Raw genomic sequence first — 19515 nt, 5'->3', positions numbered from 1 at the left:
GTTCAAAGCCAAACAGAAAAGACTCAGAAGTAAGAGGGAGCCACTCTGGCTGTTGCTCCTGTCCCGGCAGGTGGGCAGAGCATCTGCGTGGCCGGTCCCACTGGTGCCCCCAGAAATGGCCAAACGGGCAAGGATGCTTCTAGCCCCACCTCTGTCAGCAAGGCTCCTGTTCACATAAGAAATAAATTAAGGATTCTGAGAGAGGGTCGAAGAAGACACGTGATAGGTTTCTTTCCTGGGGGAGGGACAGAGAACAACTGCCCCCCACCCCCCGCTGACCGTGACCATGTTGCTTTTGCCCGCCCATCCTGCGGCAGAAGTCTGAGGTTCAACAAGAGTTTTGATTCAGTCCCGCTGCGAAGGCATGGTGTGTGCTACTCAAAAGGACTAGCGGCTACTGTTCTTTATTGCCTCTTTCGCTGCAATGATCAGTGGAGTCAGACTGGAGAGCGGCTTGGCCAATTTTAAAAACTGATGCTGAAAGGAACAAGGATGAAAAAGAAGGTTACTGACGATGTCTGGGTGGTAGACAAACAAAAGGATCGACCTGCAACTACTTGCAGGCTATTCCGCCTTCCAAAAGGGGTGCTCCCATTAAAGTCTATTGATTTATTCATCTATTCATTTCAGATTACTTGATATAGCAATAGCTCTCAGCAATGTACATACCGAAGAATTAGAAGGCTGGTTAAAATACACAATTCCTAATAATTTTTGGTTCTGCAGTTATTACTGATTTATTTTGTTTCTATACCAACCAGTCGTTGAAGTTCCCTTGGCAGTTCACAGCCATTTACAAAGCACAGAATGTCAGTATACAAGATTTCAGACTATAAAACGGCTAAAACCATCCCAGTCATGTGCAAAATCATCAACTAGACCTTTTAGAACATTGATATGTCCCATCATATGGCCTTAAATGCCTGGGAGTAGAGGCAGTCTCGAACTGATGCCAAAAAGATGTCAACACTGGGACTGGGCTGGCCTCAGTGGGGAGATCATTTCATCATTGGGGGCCGCCACTGAGAAGGTCCTTTCCCTTGTTGACAGCCTCTGAGCTTCACTTGGAAGCAGCACTGTGTGCAAAGAGTTGCCGATTCAAGCCCGCAGACCAAACTTTCACGTCACCCGATGTCAGCCCTGCCCTCAGCTCACACATTCAGACCACCGAAGGCCAACTCAGACCAGGCTCTTCTCCGAATGCTCCTTGATGGGAAATGAGAGTATTCCATCCCTCTTCACTCATATTGCTGACTCCTGAAATGTACAGAATCTGCGTGGGCAGCGCAGGAGAAGCAGCGTTCCTGTAAAAGTCCCCGAGTCAGCATTGCACCTCCAATGGGAACATGCAAGCCAGGTACTGTTGCCATTTCAGTCGAAGACACACAAAGAGACACCTCTGCCTTCTCCTCAAAGGGCACGTGTGTTTTAACCCCTCTCCTATCCTTTCTCCTTACCTGCAAGAGTTCCTTTGCAGACCCTCGTCTGTCGACATCCATCTCGAGGCAGCGGTTCAAAAAGTCTCGGAAAACAGCAGAGAGTCTCTCAGGATTCTGGAGTTCTGGCGTCCCATTTGTGGCTATCAAATACAAGGCCTAAAAGGCAAAGTAATGCACCATAGACTTTGGGAAGGGAACTCTGCTTCCTGTCCTTATTTATGTAAGGATTTTAATCCCAATTTTCCAAAATAATGCAAAAAAAAAAAAAAAACCAACAGGGAGTCCGGTGGATAGCCTCACTCAAAGGCTTCGGAATAGAAAGTGCAGGTAAGACTGCAATCTTACCCTGAGAGGATTTTCATTGAGATATGGAGGTTCTCCTTCCACCATTTCTATTGCCATGATCCCTAAAGACCAGATGTCCACTTTGGGGCCATACGCCTTCCTTGTTACCACTTCAGGGGCCATCCAGTAGGGCGTCCCGACCATCGTGCTCCGTTTACTCTGCTCGGGAGTGATCTGAGCACAGAAGCCAAAGTCAGCTGCAGAGGAGGAGAAAGCAAAGACCGATGGCTGGAGAAATCAGGTCACTGTACAGAACCAGCAGAAGATGCAAGCTGAAGAACCAGGAGGATGGGCAGTAAAGAAGAAAAGAATAAAATTCCTAATGAACATGGCAATATGTTAATGGTCAAACCAAGTTAAAATTCACACTGGAAACATGAGGGGGAAAGATGCCAAGAAAGGAGTAAAAAAGAGCCCTCCACCCATTTCTTTTTTCAGTAAACTTAATTCCCACAAATTGCAAATGACAAATCACAAAATGCATATACTTGCAAATTCCAATAAGGTTTTTTTTTTTTTTCAAATACACAAATAGTTAATTGACTATCCCCCCTCATGCATGTCAAAACCAAACCAAACCCAACCATATCTGGGACAGTCTGCCATTGCTTGCCCAATGGAAATTGTTACAGAACTCTCTCAGGTTAAAACAAAATTAAATTCCCAGGATCATCCATCCCTACCCTACCAACACATTATAGGATGTTCTAGAGTCAGCAGACTTCTCTCGCCTGGTGTCTCCCAGATGCAGTGGACTAAAACTCCTATAATCCCCAGCCAACAAAACTGATGGACCACAGGGTAGCTGTTACCACCACATTTTGGCAACACATTTTGTGCGAGGTCAGGGTTGGGCCAAATGGCAACAGCTCTGGTGGGATCTGGGCACACGGTCCCTGCTTGCCTTTGCCCACCCAGTTTGTAGTGTTCCAGCCCAAATCCATCAGTTTTTATCAAGAAGAGAAAAGTTTGACTTCCCAGAGAGAGAACACGTTGCAAATATTGGAGCAACAGAAACTTCGGGGGAATACTTACTGAGTTTGACGGATCCATCCATCCCGAGAAGGATGTTGTCACTCTTGATGTCTCTGTGGATCACTTGGTTTGAATGCAAGAAATCCAAAGCTTGCAGGCACTAATATTTTAACAACAACAACAACAATAATAATTTTAAAAGAGCACAACAAACAATGGGCTGACTCTGTAGGGAACTGCCTGGTACTCAGCAGCCACCTGTCTCATCTCTGAGCTGGCACTGTGAACTCCAATCCAGCCTCTTCTTCCATTTCTGAATCAGAATCTGAGTCAGCACTCTCCGAGGGCTATCCAATGGGAGGAAGGTGCCTCCTGAGCATGCATTTAGCCCCATTGCTGCCTCCTTCTCCTCTCACATGGGAGAAGCCCACTCTTCAGAATTATACTCAGTGGCCAAATTAGTCCCTCCGTCCAGTCCCCCGTCAGCACTGACAGAGCCTATTGGCTCTGACTCCTGCACTGGGCCCTCCTTGTGGGGCAACTGGAAACCGCCTTTTTAAATTTCCCACAATTCCCCAAAGTAATGCTAGGCCAAGTACTCAGGACATTGTGGGAATGTCAGTGGGGCATTTTGCCCAGTCTCAGTCTGGGTCTGATGTCTGAATGGAGCTGTCTATGGTGCTGAACCTAGTTTGTGCTTGGGCATTGGGCTTCTATGCAATGGACACAAGGAGCTTCCAAGGGTGGCCACCCAGCCCAGCACCAGTTGGATAAGTGCTAATGCCCAGTTGGCCTCTGGGAGCTCACAAAGCAGGAAGTGTTCCTGGGAGGTTCCAAGCAGCCAGCTCAGACTCTTCAATGTATTATCTTAGCTTGATTTTTCTTAATAAACACTAAGAAATGCACACTTTATAACACATTCTATGACACTTCCCGTTCAACCCACATGGGTCTGACTCATTTCCTACTTAAAGAGGATGCCTGCTAGGAAGGTACAAGGATCTTTTTCCTGCTCACAAACCACATGACCATGGTTTCCAACCCTGAATGCACACACGGGTCTGCCAAATGCACTCATGTTCGATTCACACAACTTTCTCCATTCAGCATGTGCAAATATCCACATGTACACTTGTTTTAAAACCAGCCTTATTTATTTGGTAAATTTATGTGAGTCTTCAGGGAGACTTGGTGCAAAGCTTGGGATGCATGTGCACGCATTTGTGCACAAGCATTCACACCGTTTGACCATATGCAGAAACTGCGAACATAAGCTGAGTGCAAAATGAGCAGTGAGACGATCTTTGGGGCCTCTAGGTGAGCTGGCTTGTTTGCCCACTCCCTGTAGCCACAGCCTCTGCTATCTGCCTGTGTGAACCTCTGCTGGAAAAAGCTGCCAGTGGATTTTGACTTTCCCCTGATAGCCAATTAGGTAGTTTATCCTTCATGGGGCCTATGGGAACATGCAGCAGTGGTTCCGAATTTTTTCCACAAACTACCAGGTAACATCCTGTACAAATGCAGCTGCTGCGAGTTTAAACTCTCATCTCATTAAAAATAAATAGCCGAACCATTTTAGATCTCCCTTCGTTCTTTTGTTTTTTCAGGACCATACCTCGATCAGTGAAAAATCCAGCAAATGGCAGCAGTATTAACTGATCTTTAAGGTGATCTTGTCCTTATGTAACACTTAATTAAGTCCCATTAAATTTGGTAGGTCTACCCTAAGTGTAACTAACTCTGGATCCAAGACCTGACCTTTTCTTTTAACCATGGCATCCTTGGTTTTCTAGCCCAGATGCAATGAAAAACAATGCATTAAAAAGTCTAGAGTTAATTAATCATGGCATCTTGAGAAGGAAGGAGCAGTGCATGACAGCCTAAGTCTAATCCTTAGCTTATGTGGATCTAAACCAGACCAGCACACAAGCCAAACAATTCAAAGAGTTTGCAGGTTTAAGGGCAGCGTTGCAATGCCAGCATGTGATACTTCTTACCTCTCTGCAGACAGCCGCAATCTGCCCTTCATCCATGCATGTTTCCGTAACAACATCTGTCAACGAGCCACCAGCCAAATATTCCATAACGACCCAAAGTTCATCACCAACAAGGTAACTGAAACATCAAATGTGTTATTTATTCCACACTGCCTTTCTGGGCCAGGTTCTCTAGAAGCAATGAATAACCATGTAAGCATCCCAGTCAAATAACACTGGTGAAAAATGTGAAGATTTCCAAAATATATTCAAGGGTACATCAATACTTGAGCAAAGAATTCAGCCGGTAAAAAGAATTTTCAGCAGCATGGTCAATAAAAGCACGCCACCTAAAGGCACTTGAAACTTTTTGAAGGTTATTTGAATGCCAAGACTGCAGGGGCTCGGCTGTACATCCCATGGAAAGGAGCTTTGGAGGGTAGAGGCCATGATGGAAATCAGTCCTTATCTTGGCTTAGTCCAATCAGTCTTAAAGATGGTCATGGAATGGACAGTTCCAGTGCTGACCTCAAGAAATGGCCAGCTCATTCAAGCCTTGGCACCCCTTCAAGTGCTCCAATGGCATTGGAGGTCAAGACCAGCATTTTCAACTGGGCCTGGGAATGCACCACTGCAACTGGTCCTGAATGGACGTACAGTGTTCCAGTGGCCAGAATCTCCATCCCAGCTGGTATTTAGCAAACCAAAACCAAGCCTGAAAAGGCTAATCTCAGACTTGTATGTCACATAGTTTCCTCCACTCTTTTAATTTTCTTTTTTCAAAACTTTCAGCCAGCCAACTGTATCTTGAGAACTTAAAAAGAGTATTTCTGTAAATACTCTTTACAGAAATACATCCATTCGAGTAGGGACACTTCCTACAAGCTCATTCCTCTTGAACCTCTGTTTTCCTCCCTTTGGCTCTTTCTCTTCTCATCCAAGTGTTTCATGAATGTTCAGAAGATGCAGTTCCCACTTGACAATGATCATGGGGACACAAGAAGGAACATATGCATGCATCCTTCTTGAAGAAGGATGCATGCATCCTTCTGAAGAAGAAGAAGAAGAAGAAGAAGAAGAAGAAGAAGAAGAAGAAGAAACTAAAACACGCTAGCAAACAATTCCCAAAGAACCACAAACATCACTTACCTATCTAAATAGTTGACAATGTTGGAATTCTTATTTTCCCTCATGACTAGGATTTCATTAATTATTAATTCCTTTTTGGGTTGCTGCTGGAGATTCATTTGTTTTATAGCGACCTGAAATGACATTTTCATGAACCATACTTAAAACAATAGGCATAAAATGAAACCCCGGACTACCTGATTGCTGGCAAGAAAAAGGTCTAATAGCCCGAGGCCAGATCAGATATGTGAAAACAATTAATGCAGTTCCTTCAGTGGTGGAACCTGGTTGTGGAATGCCCAGGGGTGAGGCCTGGCCCCCAAAAGATCTGTGGCCCACAGGACCGAATCACAATAATGCAATGCACAGATTTGCAAATGCTAACATGTGTATGCTCTATTTGCTGTGCACACTCCTTGAAAGACTCTGTCTGGAAATGGGAGAGCGCCCCATTTGCTCTCAGGCAGAACTGGATCCAAAAGCTACTTCCTCCGATGGATGCATTCTTCCCCTGAAAGAAGGGCCTCTTCCATAGGAGGAAGTAAATCTTTGCATCCAACTTAATGAATACAGCAGGGATGCTGGCCCTCAGCCCCAGGGTCTAAATCTAGCCCACCGAGATTCTCCTGAAGATCATATGCTTGGCTGGAGCACCACCCATTTCCCAAGTCTTCATTGGTTTCCTGGCTTTGGGCAGGTTTTTTCCCCATTCCAGAAAGCAGAAATGCATCTTCTAAGGCTTAGCCACTACCCATAAGTCCTTTCAGTTAAAATAGGCTGGTGCTTTTGGCCTCACCCCTTTTGCCTTCAGCCTCACATAGCAGAGGAAAGTCTCTCCAAAACGGAACATGGACCTCATCCTGAAGTTGGACCTCAGGGTGAAAGAGGCTGTGCAAACCTGGGGGACAATGTGCCGCAGTGGTGGAGAAAGCTTTAACCACAGGAAACTTGTTTGTCTGATTGTGGCATTGTATTCACGATTATTGGTGTAGGAATGGTGAAAGACAGACTTACTCCCATTTTGTCTATGAAAAGTTGGGCCGGACAGTGTCTGAACTAAATTCCTCGAAGATGCCAGCTCTCCCTAAAGCCAGAGGCAACTAGTCAAGATTGTTTAGATGTTCCACCGCTGATGGTGACACTGTAACATACTTTTTGCTGAGATCAACAGCAAAACTCACATAGACGTTAATGGGCCTGGATTGTACCTTAATCTCCCTTTCTTCCCAAGCTTCAAAATCCTGACCTTTTTCTATAATTGTGATAAAGGCATGAACATTGAGGTGACAACTCAACATTAGCCCAACTGGAGCAAGTTCAAAGGCTTTCCTCATTCTCTGCTTTGACCAATCACTCTGTGGTTCATACTTCGGTCACCATGTAGAGGGATTGGCATAGCCTGACACAAGCAACACATAATTAAGGATAGGCCTTTGACCCCCAGTTTAATTTCCCTTCATTTCCATTATTAAGGTCAGCCGATCTCCCTGTCCCCTGAATGCAACTCCTGAGTCTTTAAGCAGTGATTCTTCTTTAATTAATATTTACAGCCAACTTTGTAAATCAAAGCTTCCGTCTAAGTGTTAAGAATCATTAGTATCTTTGGGACCAATGCATAGAGAATCTTCACAATCAGACCACCCATTACTCCCATAAAGGGGTGGCTATTGCATTAATTATGACAGGCTTAGCAATGGGGTTTCAACATCTGCTTCACCAGCAAATAAGCACCAACGGTGCGTCACACCAGCTGCACAAGGTCATGATCAACAGCATCAAACTCTAGCTTGGCAAAAGGATTTGAGTTCCAGTGGGCCTTCTCCAACCATGCTAGCACCCACCAAGCTTGCATGCAATGCCACAATATTTCTTACATCATGCACAATAATTAATTGTTGTGTGTTCGAGAGAGAAAGAGAAAGAGAGAGATTCTGGCGTCTCACCCTTGCATCTCATATAAAGATGTTCAGCGACCTTAAACCACAAAGCAAAGCTTTTTTTTTCCTCCCTGCTGATCTTATCATTCTACAACTCATTCTTTCAGTGGTTAAGAATTTTGGCTCTGTAGAAATGGAAATTGGCTTGGAAATCTCTGGACTGTTTTGGTTAAATGCATTGATTTCTAGACATAGGCAGCTATGTCCTACTCTGCCTAGGTATTCACAAGCTCATGCAGTGGACTGTCTCCATCACTAAAAACAACCCAAATGGGGCATGTCAGCCAGGCTCGCAGAAGAGGATGCTGCTTGCCTATCCTGATCGTGACATGAGAATTTCTGCTCCATTCCAGGTTTATTTTTAGAAATGCACAAGCTCCATTACATAAGTAGAGGCAAAGACGCCTTGTTGGATGCTGCCCCCTGTTCGCCTTCCCATGATTTGGTATGCAAGACGGAGTTCCTATATTCCTCTAGCCCAGCTTTCCTCAGCTTGGTGCTGGTTACAGTTCCCAGCATTCCCGAACATCGGCCATGCTGACTAGGGTTGATGGAAGCAGAACTCCAAGACATCTGGTAGATATAACCCAGGGGAAGAACTGGCTGGCACAAACTGGAATCCAGCAACCCAGCTCACTAGTCACAGTCCCCTGCTAGCCTGAGGCAGCATGCAAACACAAAGAGAAGTTCATTTGGCCCCCATCTAATGCTAGAGCACAGCTAGGGCAGCATCAGGAAATCATACGGATCCATGCATGAGATGCTTGTTGCTCAGGACTCCTGGTGCAACCAGTGGGGATCAGAATGAGTAGATTGCAAACTACAGGAGAAAATAGTCCAGGAGTTTACAAAACAAAATAACAACTACAATGCACTTACTTCCTGCCCCGTGGCAATGTCTATCGCTGTGTAAACTGTTCCCGAAGCCCTAAGAGAAAATAAAAGGTGCAATCAAGACATGAGGAGTTTTCAAATGTCAGAATGAATGAGAATAAAGACCTGCTTAAAATACAAGCATTTGTGCTGGAAATTGCTAGAATTCAGGATGAGCGAACAAGCAGAGTTCAAGAGAGCAAAGATTTTCTGAGCTGCAGGTCAGTGGGATCTGCAGCTGGTCCCACACCCGTGGAGCTGAGCGCAGTTCCTATGTCAGTGCAGGAATGGATCTTTCTCACAGACTTCCACCTCTAAGGCAGGCTGCAGTTTGCACATTAAGAAAAAAAACTAAGAAAATTTGTACAAATGACGATTTATACCATGTGAGCTATTTCATCCTACTCACCTACCTGGGGTAGGGTCCTCACTCTGCCCAACGGCAGGGCCAGATCTGTTGAACCTACTTAGCATAATTTAGATTGGTTGTCTGCACATGAACAGAAATTAATCAGCAACTGAATGATTGTCATAGCATTAAAATTTTTCTACCATAGACGAAATCCCTTGGTTAGATACAGTGATTCATTAGACATGCTGTGGATCATTTTAATATATATGCAAATGTGCTTTCTGTGACTAATAAGGAAGATTAATCCAATTTGTTTACATCACATTTTTGAATTTTGTTTATTCATGGCTGTCAATGCAGAACAAGGGCTCCTGAGCTCAGAGCATTTCGATTTGTACATTTTATTTGGAAAACCCGTTTACATCTGGATTCCACTTCTACAATTCTGGAAAAAAGACTTGCTGCATTGCCCGAGTGGTATCTCCACAATCCTATATACTTGTTGGGAGATTACGTTATGTTAGAAGTTGTGGCAATGTTTTCTGCCAGCCTGCCAGACTGTCAGGATCTCAGGACCCCCTCTGCATTCCCTCTGCTGATGCCTCTGCCCTATAGTCCCCACTGCTCACTGGGGGGCCTGAAGAGGAATCAAGTCCTCCACTGGATAGATGCCAAGTTGAATAGATGCCAAGAGCAGGAGGATGACTAAGCAGAGAGGGTGGAAACTGCACTAGTATAGAAACTACTACTAGGACACAGAATAATCTATTGATTGATTTATATCCTGCCTTTTTCCTACAAAGGGCTCAAGGCAGCTTACATCTCCTCCCCCATCTTATCCCCACAACAACAACCCTGTGAGGTAGGTTGGGCTGAGAGTCTGTGACAGGCCCAAAGTCACCCAGCTGGCTCCATGGCTGAGCGGGGACTAGAACCCAGATCGTCTGAGTCCCAGTCCCATGCTCTTAACCACTACACCACACAAACGAAAAGGTGTACATGGGATGTGCTATACGGGCAAAAACAGAGGTATTATCTTTGGCTGTACTTACCCTTGGCCAATTTTTTCAAACCGTGTATATTTCTTTTTTGGGTCTCCAACACTCACAATGCTTCCTAAAATAACCAAGAAAGACCAGATTCACTAAAAATGCACACATGTTGCTTGCAGAGATAACTAAGAACAAGAAAACACTTCAATCATGTGAAGGTTTTACTCAGTGAAATGAAAGACTAAGGTATGAACAGAATGCATGAAAAGGCTGAACTATTCAAAAGTATCTTGAATATGTATGAAACATCCCATCAAATAAATGCATCTAGGCATTTCATAGTAATGATAAAAACTCAAATAAAATCACAATAAAATCAGCAATACGGAACAAATGAACATTTCAAGACTGTGTCAACTCCATCACTGAAATGTTGCAGAAATGCCAAATTCAAAATAATTCTTTGTCTGTTTCATGAGGACTTGCTGCACACTTCTATTACAGTCTTAGTAGAAAGGGGCATGGGGGTGGGGATCAAGCAGATGACCAAGTCCAATACTGCTTTGAACTTTGTGTGCACCGTAGAAGAGACTACAGAAATGAAACACAGGTGCTCTGAGGTAGTGCAGTTTATGTGAAAAGTATTCCTTGGCGGGAAAGAAAGAAAGAAAGAAAGAAAGAAAGAAAGAAAGAAAGAAAGAAAGAAAGACAGACAGATGTTTGAGAGCCAATTATCAGTGCCAAATATCAGCTGCCTGAAAATCAAATACTGAAAGCAAACAGGGATATCAAAGAGAGACACTAAACGTTTCATTCTATATACTATGAGTATTCTCTCTCTTTCAGGTCCCGTAGAGGAATAGTTCAGTATCAAGACAACATTTGACATCAAAATCTAGAAGAACATATTTGGGCGAAAAGATATCTGAGCAAATTCTTTTTGTTCCTAGAAAATGATGCCCATGTTACGTGACCAGAGTGGTTAAAGCATTGGAGCAGGGCCTGAGAGATTCAGGGTGTACCCTCTGCTCAGTCATGGAAAACTTTGGGCCAGAATACAATAAAATATTGCCAAGTCAAGCCCGATTCCCACCCATCTCTAGTTCAAACATTATACCCATAGTTAGTCTGCCGCAAATGACTTCTGCTGTCCACATGGAGGCTGTTCAACATTAGTTAACAACTTAGCACATGGTTCTTACGCTGACACCTGCCCAGGAATAGCAACAGCCGCCTGGACTGTTTCCCCTCCTCAGCCCCAACAACGTGATAAGAACATGTCCATCACCACGTCCATGAGGTGACCCACAAAGTTTGCGAAGCTTACAAGTGTGAAAGGACAAATTTCAGAGAATTGTTTTCAGTGGACATGAAGATGAACGAAGCTGTGTGGCTCCGTTACCAAAGGTGGAGGAAACTCAATCCGACAGACATGGAAGAAGGGAGCTGACAAAGAGGGATAGATTACCCCAGCTGAAAACATAAAAGATTCTTCATGAATTCTTAATTCTTTTCCTAACTAGCACATGTCCAAGGAAACAAGGGCTGATGGATATTCGAATAGGTTTTCAGTCCCCACCTTGGCATGAAGGGGACTAAGCAGCGACCTGGGTCACACGAACATTGCATGATTAAATAGACACAAAGATGCAACTGTGAATCCACAAAAGCCAAGCTAGCCAGGAAGAATTTGGAGATGCGGTGGGATAAGGCTGTCGTTGCCACACCTCATTAGAAACACTCAGCCATAAATGTTACATCTCAAACCTGAGCAGAGGCACCAGGGATCTCGTGTTAAAAAGCCCTTGAGCTCCAATCCACCTGTAACTCTACCTGAGGTCCCAAGCCACCCCCCCTCCCCTGGAGTCCAGGGAGCTGAACCCAGGGAATCAGATGGATTCCCACCCCCAGAACAAATTCCTCATATATCCCCCACTGGTCACACTTATTTCTCCTGGCTCTGGCCCTTTCTCCCCAGCCACAGTTCTCTTGGTGGCTTCCAGCTTTTTGTCATTTTGAAGTTGCACAGGGGCTCATGTGCCAGTCCCCCACTGAAATCCATGGGTCCTCAAAGTGCACAGGTCTGAGGATACAGTGCTTAATTTCCCTTGTCTGCATCAAGGAATCCACAGCTAGCAAGCCAGACAATGAACTCACTTAATTTCTCTAGGATCTCCTCATCCGTCATCTTGGATTTTTTCCGTTGCCGGTCTGTGTTCCTGTACAAGGTGTTTGTGCTGGAGATCTCAGGTTGGGGCGTTGTAGTTTCTTTCACAGGGGCCGGAGCAGCAACAGGTTCAATTACAGAACGTGTATAAATCTGAAAGAAATCAGCATGTGGGGGGACAGCTCGATTTCATGGCAAACTTGAAGAAGACACTGAATCACACATGAGCAAACACATTAATTGACTTGCATTTTCACAAATATTCCCCCCCCCCCAGCAACGGTTTGATTTCAGCTCTTGCCAGGCATAGCATGGATTTCAAGAATTCTGTGATGCCTTTCAATTGACACATTATGCCCCCTGAACAAGAGCTCTGCCATACCTTTTTGCACAATGCAGAAAAGTTTGGGATTAAGTGATAAATCTCAGATCCAAGCTGCCTGAATGCCATCGTTTCCTCCAAATTAGAAGCCTGAGAATGGGTATTAAACCCAAACAAATGTTCCAGAACGCATTTTCCACTGCTGCTTGTAATCACCAGCTACTTATTATACCATGGGCTGCATGTAATCTGAGCTAACCTGGGCTAAGAAAAGGTTAATTCTGTAATTTGCCCAAATTTTTATGCTTCTTGCGCACACCAACCTGAAGCGTCCTCTTTTGCATCTCTTACGCTGCTCTTGCCAGCCATAGGAAGCATTAATTCGTAACATAGAAGTTTCAAACCCTAGTAATGCTATGCTACTTGGCTGTAAAAATTTCATCAGTCCTTGCCTATGTTTTTGGCATGCCTAAAATAGCCATAAGGGCTGGAAACATCAGAAAAATGAAGATTCTCAAAACTGTTGACTTTGCATCCAGGGCTGTATTCCAGGCTCTCTGCTTTGCTTTTAGCACTTTTGCAAAACTGTGGCATAGAGAATGACCTATGAAGAAGGCAGCAGCTGACCGCACAACTGAAGACTTACTGATTTCGTATGTTCTGGGCGGGGGGCAATAACAGGTGGTGGCTCATTGTCATTGTCATCTTCCTCATCGTCCTCATCCTCTTCCTCTGAAACTGGGGGGGCTAGTGGGGGTTCTGATGCTGTCTTTGTGCTCTGTCGGAAGAGAAGTTCAGGCAAAGAGGGCTTGAGCCAATTATGAGATAGTTGTCAGAACATGGAAGGCCTAGCATGCATCTATGAAAGGAACCCAATGCGACTCGCTTGTTCCTTGCCCCTTGCCGGGTCCTCTTGTTGCTTTGGCTGTCCGCCACTCCCACACCCGCTGCTGGTTTTGCTAATTAGGGAGGGTGGGCGGATGCCAACCTGCTGGCCAGCTGTGTCCTGGTGGAATACCTGCTTGTTTTTGATGAGTCAAGGCGTCCATGAAACAGAAAACCAGATTTGAACCACCCGGCTTTGGAAAGTGGGCCAGTTCAACTTGGGTCCCTTCAGGCAGGACCCACTTCACCCAAAGCCGGACCTTGCTTTGGAGAATCCGAGCTTGTAGAGTGTCCTCATGCACCTATGGGGGGTTCCACCACCACTCAGGCCCCACCTCATAACCAAGCATTAGCAGGAAAGGACCAGAAACTGCTGGCCCACCTTTGTGGCTCCATCCCCAGGTAAGACGCCCTCAACAGATGCCTCCGTCTCAATGAATCTCCCATTTTGCCAGCATCCGCAGCAGCTCTCACTGCTCCCCTGTCTCATCAATTGTCTTCCAGGCAGAGAGACAATGAACAAGCCGTCAGTGGCACCCCCTGCTCTCCTTTCACTCAGGTGAGAGGCAGGCAAACAAGGAGAGAGCAATTTTCAGTGGATCTCCTTCTAGGATGTGGCCATCAGCAAAAGTCCAACTCTGCTGATCCTTGGCACTGGCCTGCTTCATCACAGCCCTTTTGCTACCCCTTCAAAACTGGTAGAACAAACAAATAAGAAAACTGGCAAAACAAACCACAGGGGCCTCTCACAGGCCACACAGTACATGCCATATTTCAGCTTCCTTCTGCCATGATCGGCCCATTCGAAATTAAGTCACTTAATGTGAACAAATAAGGACGAGTCCCTATTCACTCATTTGGCATGGAAAATGAAGAACATTTACTTTGAGAAGTCAAAGTTGACATGGATTGTCTTAAGTACATCTTGGGGGTTTCTGGCTTACCTCAGCATTAGTTAAATATCCTCTGCTGCTTGAAATATCCTTGCAAAGGATCCCAGTGAGTTGCTGTTATTTTAGTTGGCTATATATTGGATTAAACCATAAAAGGGGAGGCTTTCCGGAAGGAGATTGATTTACATCCAATGGCAGGTATTTTACTCACCGAAGGATGGGCTGCAATGTATCCATGGGCGCTCTTATCTGAAATGTGCAAAAGAAATGTTCATGATGCCCTGATAGAGCCTAAATGTCAACTGGGCAATTAGGGGAGGAAGAAGAAGAAAGATGTGATACTGCTAGACACGGCAAAGTCAGGTGATGCAAACAGGACAGCCTAGAGGGGCTCCATCCAGCCCACTTCCCAGGCCCTTGTCCAGAAAGCTCCTTGTGATTTCCCCTTCCTCCATGAGCTGACCATGGACTTGCATCTAGTCTGCAGCTGAAGGCCATCATCTCCACCCTTGCAAGGTGACTTGCATCCCTCAGAAATACATGGTACAGCATGCATACATTTGACAGGTCTGTGCAAAAAGCGTATCTTTCAAAAGCGTACATAACCCTCTCCTAATCAATGGGGGAAGTATATTTTCAAGATCCACACAACCTTTGTGTAAACCTGTATCTCACAGATTGCTGGCTGTCTTCCATTCTGTCAGCCACGGATTAATTTTTTAAGCAGAATGTTGTTCTGTTTGCACTAATTCACCTCAGTGTTAATGCTCATCGAGGGACAGGGGTTATTCCTCATACACACATGCAATGATCGAGCAAAGATTGCCGTTTTGGCCAATTCAGTCAAATGTGTCACTTCACCCCTTTCTATATCCTGTTGGTCCTGGCAATATCTTCTTGCCTGCCATTGCTGGCTTACCTCCTGATGTAAAGCTCATATATTTCTGGTTGTTTACTGTCTCTTTGGAATCATAGAATTTGAGGACATCCAGAACAGCTTGTGGGTTCTTCTTTTGTTCCAATTTCGTTATATTGGAGGTCTGTAGCAGCCTGGCCCACTGCTCAGGAATCCCCTGTGAATGGCAAGTGGAGGAGAGAATGATTCGGGGCATTGTCTCAGCATTAGTAGATTCTCTGCAGTACAAGTTCTTTATCAAGAATCCCATGCTACCTGCAGGTCACTGTCAAAGACTCGCTTTGATGCCTGACAGTTTAAAACTGGACACTTCACGGGAGGTCCAATCATTCTCTCATCTTCTCTTAAAACACAGAGCTAAAACCTGGATCCAAGTTTAAAAACAACAACAACAACAGAAAAGAAAGTTATGGTTGTGACAGGAAAAAAGGTGCATGAAGCTCATCCTTAAATCAACACTTCTGATCCATGGAACGATGATGGAAAAGCTTAGCTTGTTTCCCTGGTGATTCAGTGCAGACATCCAAACACTACTCTAAATTGGAGGACAACATGGTGTGCTTTAGGAATCTTATACTGGATAGCTGTTTCCCGACAAGAGAATGCATTCTGCTCAAAGCATAACAGTAGATCTGTTTGAAGTCAAAGTGGCCTCCTGATGGGTTAATTGGCCTTTGGGAAACATTCTCTGGAGTTCAGAGGAGGAGCCGCAATTTGGAACCAAGATGGAAATGCTGAGTTACACAATGCAGCTGTTGCTGTCTAGGAACCCTCTTTCCTGAGTCCTTTGCAAAAAAGGGAAAAGAAAGACAACACGGACTCAGAGAAGAAATGCTGTATGCCAGACCAAGAAATGCCGGGTGTCTGCATGGCGCTGCCTTGGGATATCCAGTATAATTCCCTAAATTCCAGGAATGACCACCTCCCCCCGCCGTCATTGACTGCACAATTAGCATCTAAGCAGCGCCTTGGTGAAAGGACATCAAAGCATCACCTGTTTGCCGCCCCAGCTTAGAGCCACATTCTAACCAAAACAGGTTTCATTTCATTGCATAAGAGGTTCTCTGCAAAGAAAACGAAAGGGAAAAAATAATAAAAGAATGTGTGGCATGGGACCTCTGGCATTGGGTTAATGATGAGGAAGTGGGAGAAGCCAAGCAACGAAATCTACTGCACACACGTGAAACCTGCCGCTGCAGTGCTAAAACATGTCAAAGAAGCACTTGGGATGCAAGCTTCTTTTGGGCTCATAACGCACCTCTGGAAGCTTCCCTGTGCACATCTGTAAGCCATAGAGATCTGGCTGCAATGGACGTAAATAAAGAAAGAAAAGAAAGTTAAAACAGAAGGTGGGGCAACTGAGAAGGTGGGAAAGAGGTGGAATCCAATGGGCCGAAATGGGGCAGGGGTGGGGCAGGGACGGTATCCCATTGAAGAGAGGGAGACAGCAAACAGAGTAGCAATTGACGGGCTACCAGAAGACAGACTTTGAAAGACAGAGGGAAAATCACAAGTAAGTTCAGAGGCATCGTGTCCACATTTTAACCAGGTTGTGGAGTAGTTGTTGTTGTCTTTGCTCACTACAAAATCATATTGCGAAGGATAAATGGCCAATTCACTGGATCAAAGGCACAGTGTTTAAAGATTGGGGGTAGGTAGGATGCACCCCACCGTGTTTAAGCCATTTTGGCAGTTCTGAAATGGTTTGATGCATGGTTTATAGTGCATTCCTGGGTGAGCATATTTGGAAGTAAGTCCCCATGAATTCAGCAGAGCCTTTGCCTTCCTAAATATGTTTAGGGTTACAGCCTTCGATGACTTTTCCAGTTACCTCATTAAAAGCTGTACATCACAAACAGCCATTATGCAATGAACAGGAAACACCATGAGGCGAATGATCAAACAGTTCTGATTTTATGCTTTCGTTTTGTTTGGTGCTTGTTTGTGTCGACATGTGGATAAGGATTCTGAAGTGCACTTCCTCTTTCTATAAAGTCAAACATGTTAGTTTGGCTTTTTGAATTATGATCTTTAAAAGATTGTGCTGCGGCCATTTTTCATTCTAGGTGGGAAAGGGTCATTCTGTTTTAAAGCATGCATTTCAGAATTCTTCAAAAACAGTTCAAACTCCAAAGTCCCCCTTCCCTGCAGACGAATGTGTGAGCGTCGTGTTTTACAAGTACTGATCTCAAGGGGGCAGAAATTTGTGTCTGGCTAGTCATTTTCAATCAATTCATTTAATGCAGTGTGTCCTAATTTCTTCTATGCGTGGTAGCTCCAACCAGCAACGGAGTGAAGTTTTGACATGAGCTTATGACAAGCAGCCTCGTGCCTTTGGATGCTCATGACTGAAAGCCAAACCTCAGTGCCCATGCATTTTTCTCAGATTGTGATTTTGGATGCAGCTAAAAGCAGTGCAGGCAATTTTAGCCAGCAGAGGGATTGGAACTGGGTGGCGAGAGGAACTGGCAAGTTGCGCATGGCACGTGAGAATTAGGCAGTGCACCAGTATGGCAACTATTTCTCTTCCTGGACATGTAGGAGAAATATTTGCACTAGTGTGTGTTTTTCTGGTCCTTCCAGACTTTTGAGAGAAAGAGAGAGAATGTGATTGCTGAACCCCACAGAAATCATTTTTGTTCAAAGGCTTTGCGTTAGCACAGATCTGAGCTCTATGTACTTACCATATAACTATCCAAAACACAGTTCATGTTCAAAAAAGCCCAAGGTGGCACAATCCTTTATTATCTAATTTCTGGAAGCAGCTGCAATTACGAAGCAAAGACCATCAGGCCCTTCAGAGAGCAAAATGCCCACATGACCGCAAAACAATCTGTTACCTTCTTAGTATACAACAGTCTTCCTCAAGCAGAGACCCTCCAGAGGGATTGTACTACCATTCCCATCTTCCATTGTGAAAGTGGTAGCCCATCACATCTGGTGGAGGGCACCTGATTGGTGAAAATTGCTATACAATTTGACCTGGTTGACTTCCAGACATGTGTGCTAAAAGGTCAATTTCTGTCTTCTGAATGGGCATTTCTCTTATTTAAAAATCTCCATTTCAGGGAGCTACATGGCCGTGGACTGAACATGAGCACTAATTAATCTATTACTTCTCTTGTCATGGGAGGTACTCCTATAGCTGGATCTGATAATGCCAGTATAATTTGGATGAAGGAAACATGGGATATGCAGAACATGGGAAAGAACCAGAAAGGTCCTGGATCTCTCTGGAGACCTGCTTGATCTCTTCATCTCAAAGATACCAGAGCAGTAAGGGATCAAGCAACGAGTAAATGGTTCTCCACCACCCTCTCGACTCTTGGGTTCTAGTCCCTGATCAACCATTAAGCTTCTGGAGTAACACTGGGCCTCTCATGGACTCTCGGCCTTAGATACTTTGCAAGGGTGTTGCTGTAAAGAAAAAATTGAGAGGAAAGTCTTGTATGCCATTTTGGGTTCTTGGAAGAGAAGCAGATTATAAATGTAGTAGTAATAGTAAGGTCTAAATTTACTATCCCTTAGTACAGCTTGCAAATATTGATTCATTTCTCCTGTCCAACTGAGGAGGAAACTAAATGCTTGAGAGACAGAAAATAAAGAAAAATAGTGCTCATGAGAATGTTCCCTGCAGCTGCCCTTGACACGTGATGTCCTCAGTCCAATAAACCCTGTTTATCAGACCAACAAGAAGCATTTGCCTTTATGCCAGCGTTTGCCCTCTTCCCTTTCCTGCCCTCCTCTCATACATCTTAATTCACTATTTCTGGACATAAATAAACCACAGGTCCCCTTAGCTCCAAACTATGAAACCGGGTTAAGCTCCGAGTCCAAAATAAGGTTGCAGATCTAGTTGGTTCTTGTTCTGCAAGCCAGGATTGTAGACAGAGCTTTGGATGCAACAGGAAAAGGTGTTTGAGAAACCCTTGAAATACGGGCTTAAGGCAGGTGAAGGGATGGAGGAAGGAAAGGAATACATGTTGGCAGAGCGTTCGTCCTCATTTGATAAACTGTGATTTACAGGGCTGAGATCATTAAGTCTGAATTGGGCCTTTCTGTTTATTGCACAATAAATGTTTGCTGCACACAATCTGCTGGTTTTATCCTGAGACCCAGGTCAAAAGGATGCTGCAGCCTCCGAGCACTGGAAGTCGAGTTGCAACGAGATTGGCACTAAAAGAAAAACCTTTGATTAATATAAGTGGTTGCCTATCTAGTTAAATATTTTAGTGCTTTGTTTTTATGGGTTAGGTTTCTCAGAAAATTCTTTGGCAGCAAACATCAAAAATATTCCACAAAATTAAGAACATCC

General features: G+C 44.5%; 1 protein-coding gene across 1 annotated transcript in view; it reads right to left on the bottom strand.

The window, feature by feature from the left end:
- Positions 1-352: 352 nt before the first annotated feature.
- Positions 353-19515, bottom strand: part of PAK3 (p21 (RAC1) activated kinase 3) — a 50185-nt gene continuing 31022 nt past the window's right edge. Inside the window, exons 4-16 of the mRNA XM_044427317.1 lie at positions 16459-16503; positions 15204-15357; positions 14496-14533; positions 13153-13284; positions 12175-12337; positions 10078-10141; positions 8680-8728; positions 5885-5997; positions 4757-4874; positions 2820-2919; positions 1785-1981; positions 1458-1595; positions 353-477 (exon numbers count right to left, since the gene is read on the bottom strand). Coding sequence (XP_044283252.1) covers positions 388-477; positions 1458-1595; positions 1785-1981; positions 2820-2919; positions 4757-4874; positions 5885-5997; positions 8680-8728; positions 10078-10141; positions 12175-12337; positions 13153-13284; positions 14496-14533; positions 15204-15357; positions 16459-16503 — 1401 coding nt within the window. The 3' untranslated portion in view covers positions 353-387. The remainder of the gene's footprint in view (positions 478-1457; positions 1596-1784; positions 1982-2819; positions 2920-4756; positions 4875-5884; positions 5998-8679; positions 8729-10077; positions 10142-12174; positions 12338-13152; positions 13285-14495; positions 14534-15203; positions 15358-16458; positions 16504-19515) is intronic.

The sequence above is a fragment of the Varanus komodoensis genome, unplaced genomic scaffold (assembly GCF_004798865.1).
Source record: "Varanus komodoensis strain SLA01 unplaced genomic scaffold, ASM479886v1 scaffold18_3, whole genome shotgun sequence".
Lineage (NCBI taxonomy): Eukaryota > Metazoa > Chordata > Lepidosauria > Squamata > Varanidae > Varanus > Varanus komodoensis.
Note: the sequence above shows the minus strand (reverse complement) of the source record. Positions and strands in the feature narration are given on the sequence as shown.